Source organism: Anabrus simplex, chromosome 9 (genome assembly GCF_040414725.1).
Source record: "Anabrus simplex isolate iqAnaSimp1 chromosome 9, ASM4041472v1, whole genome shotgun sequence".
Classification (NCBI taxonomy): Eukaryota; Metazoa; Arthropoda; class Insecta; order Orthoptera; family Tettigoniidae; genus Anabrus; species Anabrus simplex.
The window spans coordinates 110,440,507-110,451,481 of record NC_090273.1 but is presented as its reverse complement, the minus strand read 5'-3'; the positions used below and the strand labels follow the sequence as shown (position 1 = coordinate 110,451,481).

General features: G+C 42.4%; 1 protein-coding gene across 1 annotated transcript in view; it reads right to left on the bottom strand.

Annotated features, from left to right (window-relative positions):
- Positions 1-2,267: 2,267 nt before the first annotated feature.
- chm (chameau) overlaps positions 2,268-10,975 on the bottom strand; it is an 895,896-nt gene continuing 887,188 nt past the window's right edge. Inside the window, exons 10-11 of the mRNA XM_067153506.2 lie at positions 3,823-3,929; positions 2,268-2,394 (exon numbers count right to left, since the gene is read on the bottom strand). Coding sequence (XP_067009607.2) covers positions 2,275-2,394; positions 3,823-3,929 — 227 coding nt within the window. The 3' untranslated portion in view covers positions 2,268-2,274. The remainder of the gene's footprint in view (positions 2,395-3,822; positions 3,930-10,975) is intronic.

Sequence of the window (10,975 nt, the reverse complement as noted above, 5' to 3'; positions counted from 1 at the left end):
TATAAGAATGTACTAAACGTCCACTGTTGTAAAGAACTACCAAATAAACATACGTGCAAAAAAAGCGCTTTGCGTGTTTGTGTGTTGCAGAAGGCTCAGGACCGTCCAGCTGGCTTACAACTATATTAGGGATCTAGTTCCACTTAACTTGCTCAGGGCTTAAAGCATGTAAGCGGACGTTATGATATGACATATTTTAGTTCAATTAATTTGAGTTTCGTGTACACACCACGGATAAGATTAGAAAGGTCGATTATATAAAACGTATTTAATAAAAATGTTTTAAAAACTTAAATCCTAATATACTATTTAAATTCTGATCTGATGTTAACAGATTCTACTTCCAGCTTGCAACTGACAATATGTATATGAGAACAACTCTACCCGAAGTAATCCAATGAACACTCAGATAATATAAGCACATGCTACACATTAAAACACACAGGTTTGTGTTTACCCAATTCAGGTAGCTCTATACTGGTCAATACCCTTTACATCGTGTAGAGTAAGGCATTCAGTGCACCGGCAATAGAATGAAGCGATCATTTTCGAATGTCTTTCTCGACAGAATCATCAGATGGAAATGGGAGATGTGTTAATATATCTTCATTTTCGAATGTCTTTCTCGACAGAATCATCAGATGCAAATGGGAGATGTGTTAATATATCTCAGAACAATATTCTAGTCAAAAACATGTTTCTGGCAGTCGTGTATGGGATGTTGGTGAAGCCCCTGTTCTCACCACCCAGACTGTAACGGACTGGATGTTTGGGTCAGGACGATGTGCAATCCAAGACTGGAACAAAGTCCTCGGATTCGACGTTCGATGAGGACCTTTATGTCAGAATTAAGAGTCTCGAAGAATGCCCTCAGACTGAACGTTGGATGAGTACCAAATTCTCAGCACGGAGTCAATAAGAAAGTCCCCAGACTTGGGAGAACATGATCTCAGCTCTAAGGAAGTCCTCAGACTGAGCAACACGAACTGCATATCTTCGGACTGGATGCTGAATGAGGATCGTGCTCTCGGCAACAAGAATCTAAGAGAAAGTCCTTGTACTGGAAGTTGAGTGAAGAATATTTCTAAGCATCAACACTCTAGAAAAAAAAGTCCTCAGACTGGATGTTGCGTGAAGCACATGCTGTCAGCAACAAGTGGGTCCTCAGCCTGGATGCTGGACGAGAACCATGTTCTCAGCAACAAGATTCTAAAAGAAAGCCCTCGGACTGCATGTTGGATGAGGACTATGTTCTCAGCACGAAGAGTCAAGAAGAAAGTCCTTGGACTGGATGTTGGGGAAACATTCTCTCAGCACTAAGAAAGTCCTCAGAGTGGATGCTGAATGAGGATCATAATCTCAGAATTTTAGAAAGTCGTCGAATTGGCTGTTAGGTGAGTATGTTCTCTGCGCCAACAGTCTGGAATAAATTCCTCGCACTGGATGTTGTCATAAAACGATCCTCTGCGAATCATGCAAGTAAATAGACCATCCAAAGATTTCTACTACTTTGCATATGATTCCTTCAAATGTAAATTTCTAAAATAGTTGTAAGTTTAAAGCAACATCGTCAAAGTTCGGTAAATTTAACATTGCGCGCTGATTGTCTCAACAAACTTGCTATCGATATAGTAGCATGTTCTCTGAAAATTGAAAAGAAGAACTTCTCTCGAACGCAGTACCTCTTTGTACAGGACGAAACATTATGGTACGGCCAAACTTCCAGGACGCATTCCTCACACGTCGAAGAAGAAAATGTGTTATATGGACATGCGTCCTGAAACGCTTTATTTCCATATAAGAATTCATTTTCTACAACTCTACTTAATACATTAATCATGGGAAACACGCAGGGACAGAATGTACCAGCATATCACAGGAAACTCTTTCTTAAATGAAATGCCCGAAATATGCAATAATCCAGAAATATATCAGTGCCTCCAGGTTGATGCGTATCGATTCATAAGTCCTAACATGGAAATGCAGCGTTTCCGAACCCACGCCCATATAAAACATTTTCTTATTCTACGTGCAAGGAAAGTGTCCCGAAAGTTTGGCCGTACTTCATTGCGACACACAGTAAGCGAAACAATTTGTACTCGAACGCTGGTTGTATACCTGTAAGGCCATTGCCTCAAACATTCCTGGCGACAAGGCACTTTGTATTAAAAAATAAATGATATTTAACTTCTAGACGGTAGTGAGATGTTTCAGCTCCCTCGCTCGCTCACTTCACACACATACTGAGTGGTCGGGAGCGGCGGGTGGCGGGTATCAGGTGGGCCCCGCGGGGGCGGGCGCCACAAATGGTGTCCACTTCAAGTAGGCCGGGTCGATTTCTTTGTACTGCGATCCACGTCGCTTCATCCGCTCTTCGTACTCTTCTATCACGTCCTGCGGCGAAGAAAAAAATACAGTCCATATTTACAAGTCAGCTCCTTTCTCTTCAGAGAAAAAAAACTTAAAAAGAAAGATTAAATCAATACAGAACTGTCGTGACATTCCTGAAATTCGAACGCAACCTCCTAATGCCTGAAAGAAAAATAAATATTACGTACGACAGCTATTAGATTGAGATTCCTCATCCCTTTTGTCCAGCTCGGCTAACTAATAATGTTACTAGTATTACGACCCACTAACTACTTTTACAGTTTTCGGAGACATCAAGGTGTCGAAAATTTTGTCCCGTAGGTTGAATATTTCAGCTCGTGATGCGTAACGAAAAGTACAGGATCCTACAACTGGTGACGCAAGGGAAAATGGAAGGACACTGGGGAACTGACCAACGGAAAACTTTTATAGCTTAAGAACCTGACGGACTGAAACCAGAACACAGAACTTCTGCGTGTAGCAATATTCAGCGTATACATAGCTATGATGGTCGCCAAACTTCAATAGAAGATGGGACACAAAGAAGAAGTTCTTTAACGTGCCGGTAATTCTATCACCAACGAGGCTGGCGTATCTGAGCCCCTTCAAATTTTATGGGACTGAGGTTGGATCAAACCGCCACGAGTATTTATTGTTCAATCCAAAAGGACTAAATGGGAAGGCATACCTTGTTTGTAAGCTGAAAGGGACCCGGGAGCTAGTGTTCTACCATATGAGCTACTCCGGTCGGCACTTCCGTGAATACACCACACTTACCACATGCGTGTTACGATGCAATGGAGTAGTTGATAAGCGTTCTAACATCTCAGATACGAATCTCGCGCGTTCAGCTAGTGGGACTCCAAGAGCAACATCGCGTAGCGGCAGGAATCTCCAGCCAACTCCGAAGCAGAGCCTCTCCCCAGTTTTGTTCTCGTGAGGGATGGCATGCACGAAATAATTTCAAATTGTTAAATGAAATAAATGTTCCTGGTCCGTTTATCAAATAATCCAATGCATTTTTGTGCAGTTCTGCGACAAGACTAACTAAATACTGTGTCTTTCAAGAATCTCTACCCTGGAATTAGATCCTAACGAGGTAAAAGACAAAATAACAACGTCCAAAAGTGAACACTTCCTGAAAACGGACACAATTTTGAAACCTATGGAAAAAACTTAGTTTTGATAATCAGAGTTTAATCCAATGAGACTGCATGCGAATAAATACAACAGCTGTAATCCATATCTACTGTTCAACTCTATGAATACGTAGCCTGAATTAATCTCTAAGCAAGAAAAGAAGCATGTGCTATATTGTAAAGGAATTTGTCACGTGGAGTCAGATAAACTCGCACAAACATTTTCTGCAACACTGACTCATCGCTAGGGCTAGACATACAATGCATATAAACAACACGGGAGATCATATTCATACATGAAAAAACAATTTACCTGTTTCTTGAGGATTATGTGTTTTCCCTTCCAGTACTTCATCATCCCCAGAGCCTGCAGCGTGCTGACGATGTCGTACGAGTTGATGGCCATCTCTTGGCTGATATCTGAAACAGACAAACCATTGTGTTGTTGTTATAAAAAGAGACCGACGTTTGAGCACAGAACCTCACTCTCCGAATGGGTGCTAGCCAATTCAGCTAGACCGGTCAAGACAAGACACATACACTCTCCTCTATGATGTTAAATTGTCTGTATTGGTGATGTCCGCCAGACAAGGACGAGATTACTGGGAAATACCCTTACGCTCCACAGTGATTTGGCCATATCATTCGAAGTGATAAATATAGAATCCTTCAACTTATCTTACAAGGTAAAATTGAAGGAAGGAAGAGTAGAGGAAGAAGAATATCTTGGCTACGGAATCTTCGAGAATGTTATGCGCTCAGTATCCACACACTTTTCCGATTTGTTGAGAACAAGAACCAGATCGCCCTGATGACAGCCAACATACAATGAGGATATGGTACAAGAAGAAGTCGACAGAATGTATTCAATTATCAAATCTACAATCTAACCAATTTTTAAATAGATTTTAGGAATAGCGGTAGTTATTCTAAGATTATTTTTCTCTCTCCAAATCTACCTCTTCATATTTGTACACGGTATACAACTGACAAGATCTGTCACTGTAACTAAGTCCCTAAACAGAGCAGAATATTTCTTTGAAAGTAGTTTTTCGAAACTTGGGTGGTAGTATCGATAACGCTAATGATAGCAGGATATATAGATGAAGAAACAGCTGAAACTAATTCATCGGGGGCTGAGAAGAAGTGGACGTAGAAGAACTGGGATATACCAGTGCATATACAAGGTGTACATAAACATCTGTAACGAACGTTAGATCGAGGTTCCTGCAATCAAAACAAAACAAAAAATGTCCCCATGAACGTATGATTTTATGTGCTAAAATTTGTTGTTACCGAGTTACATGCGACGGAGTTACAGGATGTACAAAGGCTACATCGAAGTGTCAGTCATGAGCAGCCTCGATGGACTGGCGAAGCCCCTCGAAGATCTTACCAAAAAGCTGCACATGCGTTACTGATACGCTCTTCTAGGTCGTTGATGTCGTTAACCGGACGTAAAATTAAGGACAGGAGACCAGGCAGGCCAATGTATAGGACCTCGACACCCGATCCACTGTCGTGAGAAGACATTGCCCAAAATTCGGCGTGTACAAGCAAACTAAAGTGCAATGGAACCCCATCATGCATGCACCACATAATGCAGCGCACTGCTAAGGGCACATGTTCCAGTAATACAGGCAGCGTGTTCCTGAACCGTTCAGTCGTCGGGGCCGATCAGATGATCATGGATAATACCACACCACATACATTGCGTCTAAAGCGCCGTTGATGAGTTAGCGACGACTGTACCATCTCTTCCAAAAGTGCCCGTGACTGGGAGAGAAGAGTATTCATTCAGTCATTCATTCATTCATTCAAATGTGACCTCTTTGGTGAACAAAACGGACGACTTCAGTACGGTAGTAGCCATGTGCAAGGGCTGTACCGACGTACTGTAGGACATATATTCAAAGGAATATGTTTTTCTTGTTTTGATATCCCCCTCCCCACACTCCCCGCCCAGAAGTTTGTTAGAGACATTATGAAATTCACTATACTTTTAATGCATTTTGGTCCTTTAATTTGAATTGAATAAAATTTAATTTACCGATAAAATGGATTTGAAATGTTCAAACGAACTCATTTTTTTCATGGACTACTAAGGTTTCAGGAGCGCCTTTTCTATTATTTAGAATACATTCCCTAAAAATTTCATGAAAACCACACATTAGGTAGAACGATCTGCTTATCTCCCAAGAGTCCTGACCCCTTCATGTTCCTTTTCATCCCACAAAGTCATGAGCACTTAGGTAGGACAAAAACATTTTAGAGATTATACGATAGAAAACGTACAGCAATGCGGTTACGAGGTAAATGTGTACAGTGGTTTGGGTCTGTCTAATTAAGGTAATAGGTTCTAAGAAAGACTCACACTCGCAGAGGAGCGTGTGTATTTTGTATACTATACACAAGGCACACACGTTCCAAGCCGGCTGCTAATACAACAGGTGAGACCTACCGAGCTATTAGCATTTAACTAAAGCAGCAGCTTGATTATCATAGCCAGGGATCTCGGGTTTAAAAGCACAGGGTGATTTTAGAGCACACCGGTGCTTCGTGCCTCTGTGAGATACATGGTCTGCCATAAGAAAAGTGAGTTCCTGTTTGTATTCGAAGAAACAGAGATATCGCTCTGTAATGGGAACATGTTCGCCGTACGTCATAGCCAGTAAAAACCATAGCGGTAAAAGACCTGCCCTGCTTACGATTCACGGGTAAGTCAAAGATTCTACTGTACATGGATTTGAGGGCCGGTTCGAGGAGCTAATGATGGTGAGATAGCGGTCTCGGTCAAGAAAGCCAAGAAAATGGCCGGAATGATTTGTAGCGCTAACAACGTGTCGCCTCGTAATCTGCAGACCTTCATGGTAAGCAGCGGTTGTTTGGCAGGGCAAGGTGAATCAGGGTTTGGTCTCATTTGGCCACCTAATATTGGACGCTAAGGAATGAATCTTACCAATTCTATCCCATTTCTATTGAAGCTCAGATCTATTAAGGTGAGACATGGTATTCATAATGCACTATGGCTGCTGATATGGATGCAGAACAAATCTGTACCTTACAATGATCTGGCCAGGTGAGCCCGCTGTAGTAATGTAGTAGGGCATGCAACCAGCAACTCAACGCCGAGTGTTTTAAGCGACGGGAAATAACCTGACACACCGGGCGAGTTGGTCGTGCGGTTAGGGGCGCGCAGCTGTGAGCTTGCATCCGGGAGATAGTGGGTCCGAATCCCACTGTCGGCAGCCCTGAAGATGGTTTCCCGTGGTTTCCCATTTTCACACCACGTAAATGCTGGGGCTGTACCTTAATTAAGGCCACGACCGCTACCTTCTTACTCCTAGCCCTTTCCTGTCACATCGTCGCCAAAAGACCTATCTGTGTCGGTGTGACACCAACCAAATTGTAAAATTATGCTGAGAGGACCAACGGCTTCGGGGAGAGGAGCCCTCTTGAGAGGGGGATGGTCCAATCAAGTAGCGTCTGTACCCAAGGTCAGGATCGGCTTAAAGGGCGCTGTTCTCCAGGTTCGTTTAGGAACGACCTTTTAGAACCCATGGAGGGTCGGTGTCAGCAAGGGCATGCGGTCGCAAAACACTGTCCCAGAATCAACATCAGACCCGACCAAAGGCAGGGAACTATTCAAGGTAATGATGATTAACCTGTTTCATCCTTGGCTATTAAAGCACGAAAATAACTGAGACATAACTTATTCAAAGTACGATTGCACTTGGGCGAGGCGGCGCTAGTGTTTGTTTATGGCTCTGGGTCGAGGACAACGGGGCGAACAGCGGGCACGTCAGTGAACAGAGTAGTCTTCCTACGAGTCTCAAATTACCGACAGAAAAATATGGGTTACAGAGAAGACTTTGTGAGTGGTACATATGCAACAACAATAGTGCAGAATCAGAATGGCATGCATGCTGACTGTATGGGGGCTAGCGACGTCAGAGCGCAAGGAACCACTGAATTACCAGGTACTGACTAACTGGACAGTCATATTTTGCGCGCTACTAGAACAGCAAGCGACAGAGCTGGATTAAGAAGCACCGGAAGTATACACGCAGTATGTAGAGATAGATTACTATCGGATGGCACAAAACCTTAGTTACGAACAAAATGAGCTTTGTATGCAAGCAAGTCCATGCGCTCCAGCGTGAGAGAAAGGGGTGGAACGTTCACTTCGCTAGTTGCTACGGAAGTGTTCACGCCGGCTCCTCGTAACAGCAACTGATTTGCGGTTAAGATCTCAAATGATCAGCACAGCAGTAGTTACCCCCCTCTGCAAGCTCTCGGTTTCACGCAGCTTTGTACCACCAGGTAATAATCTGTCTGTAGTTCCTGGCAAGGCCGAGTGCAATCGTATTTTAAACACGTAATATAAGCAATGTTAGTGACGACATTCTTTGTGCAACACGTCCCTATTGTGAATGACTATCTGCTGTAGCCATCTTTGACCGAACTATCACTCAGCATTTCTATCCACCCCTGAGATTCTGAGTCACGTAGCTGGACAGACTCTTCCTGTGAGCGGCTTGTCGTGACGTACTCATTTCCTGGCTCTCTCCGGCCCTCTGCAGTTTCATCTTGTTTAGTTTGAACTCTTCCTTCTGGCATGAAAACCAAGTATCAGGTTAGTATTCAAAAGGTACAGAGATGTGTATAAAGCATTTCAAATATTGCCGTTGTGGTCTCCATAGAGATAGGTATAGGCTCCTGGACTTACTTTTAATGACTGCCAATAATATCTTTTATTTTTCACTGTATCGGAAAAAAATTCGAATAAAAAAAGCCTGTAATCAATATTCTAAATCAATTTTGTTATGAGCAGTTTTGCTGTAAAATCAACTATAAAGGAGACACATCGAGTTTTTGTTTTAAAACCCGCCTGAAGTCCCGCTTCTGCCGAACTTTCACGAACAACTTATAACTAAGATCCTACTCACCCTTATCCCAAACGTACAGACTACGTTTCATGAAATCTCCTCAACCCATTTTCCCCTAATGCTCTAACAAAGAAAACTCTACATCGGCTTATATTTGTCCTGTCAGGTATAAAAACCAAGTATCAGGTTGATATTTAAAAAAGTACGGGTAGAAAGACGATTTTATATACAGAATGTTTGTGTAATTAAGATGCAAACTTTAAAGGGCAGTGGATGAAGGTTCATGTATCAATTTAACACAAGGTCCAGGCTCGGAAACGTCTCAGTCGCCGGGTATAAAACAAGTATGTTTTGAGAAACTTACGAATGTGGGATTAAAATAAAACTTAATAATCTTTGTGTGGCGATACAATACCTTTCTTTACCTACACTGCATGCACACGCTATGAAGACACGTAAAACAGCTGTTCATAGTAGCGCCCCCCAGCTCCGATGAAGGGATGACAACATCTCAGGCTGTTCTGGCGTATCCGGTCGAATACCCCCGGCTTCGTTCTAACAATATCACTAGTAGCGAGGATTCTTGCCAGGAGCTGGTTTTCAGTCCCTACAAGTGTCTCGCAGACAAGACTCTTCCCATAACTCCACAAGAAGAAATCAAGTGGGATCAGATCAGGCGGACGAGGTGGCCACGCAACGGGATATCCTCTACCTATTCACTTTTCCGAGAAAGTGTGATTAAAGTGTTCTCGATTATCAAGTGAAAAGTGGGCTGGGACGCATCATGTTGAGCCCACACGTGTTGACAAACTTGCAACCTATGAAAAGCAACGATGGCGTACAAGATGCGACTGAAGCGTTTTCGGGCGGGTGTTCCGTATCTCAAACTGATACATATAATCTTCTCCAGCATTCCTGCGGCCCGCTAGCCCCGTACTTTCCACTTATAAATGTAACGAATGCCCTGTCTGCACGTAAGTTACGTCAGAAGACGAAGATATAACGGCCGGAGGGCTCTGCCTGTCTAACGCACCCCCTTGCTTCAGTAAACCTCATTTTCGAGCGAGCGCATAGTACATGTAGCACTACAGTTGCTGCCAACATACCGACAATGGCTGGTATGTTCAGCAACAACGAATACACACGCTTAATTTTAATCTATGGAGAATCTCCTCGGAATGAACCCGAAGCTCGTAGACGGTACTGGCAGGTGTTTCCAAACAGCCGCTTGCTTCGCCGGACAGAGTTGCAATTAAGCGTCAATGAATCGTTCAAGGCACATACCACGTACAAGCATCTTTTAATGCTGAAAACATTTCTTAGCAGACAAAGTAGTGGTCCCCATACTAAGAAAAACGTAAAATTATGCAATTTCCTCAATTGTACCGAAACGTGAAGGGCTAAAGGGCCCGGAAAAGTTTCAAATTGTGAGTCTTGGATACCTGTATTAAACTATTTTTTTAAAAAATCGAAAATCACTTCCGGCCTAAATGCAGTTTCGGAAAAAACAGCATAAAATCACTTGTTTTTTTGACTCGTTTTCTTTTTTCTTTAAATCCTAGCCAAATTAACTTATTTACAAAATTATTTCTGTAATGTGTTTCTTTGTTCAACATCCTCGGACGTTTTTTAAATTTTGAAAAGTGTCCAGACCGAATGTACGCTAGTTTTAAGGGCTTAAGTGAAATCCTGCAATGAATCACATTAGCGCTCGTAGTGGTAGAAGAAGGCAAACTGCATATCTAATCGACCGGATAACAATGATTCTCGTAGTGGTAGAAGAAGGCAAACTGCAAATCTAATCGACCGGATAACAATGATTCACGTAGTGGTAGAAGAAGGCAAACTGCAAATCTAATCGACCGGATAACAATGATTCTCGTAGTGGTAGAAGGCAAACTGCAAATCTAATCGACCTGATAACGATGATTCTCGTAGTGGTAGAAGAAGAAGGCAAACTGCAAATGCAATCGACCGGATAACAATGATTCTCGTAGTGGTAGAAGAAGGCAAACTGCAAATCCAATCGACCGGATAACAATGATTAAGAAAAGGATTGTATTTTTTAGGAATAATCAAATAAAATATTCTCATGCTTTATTATATTTTATTTACCAAAAATTCGTAGCTCATATCCCAAGGGTGTTTTCAACATTGAGTTACCTGAAGGGCTAAAACTGTGGATTTTTTACAGAGTGGGATGTCTGTATGTGTATAACTTAACGAGTTATAGGGACATCTGGTACAAACAGATAGGATATGAGAAAATAGTTTCGGATCGAGCGTGCATTTCAGCGGGCTTGAAACACTGATAGGTAATAGTACTTGAGGAAAGCAATGGGAAACTAGTTTACTCCTCATTTCCCTGGCACACCTTTTCAGTGACGCTTGGTCTACCTATAGCAGATCGTGTAGCTGTTGGGGATCCAACCAGGCTTCACAATGACGTCTCAACATGCATGCATATTGAAATGATGCGGTGCGATCTTCCTTTATGCCTCGAAACATCTAATCCATATTCAAAGCACAAATTACTACAGAATCCACTACAATATATTAGAGATTTTCACCAACACA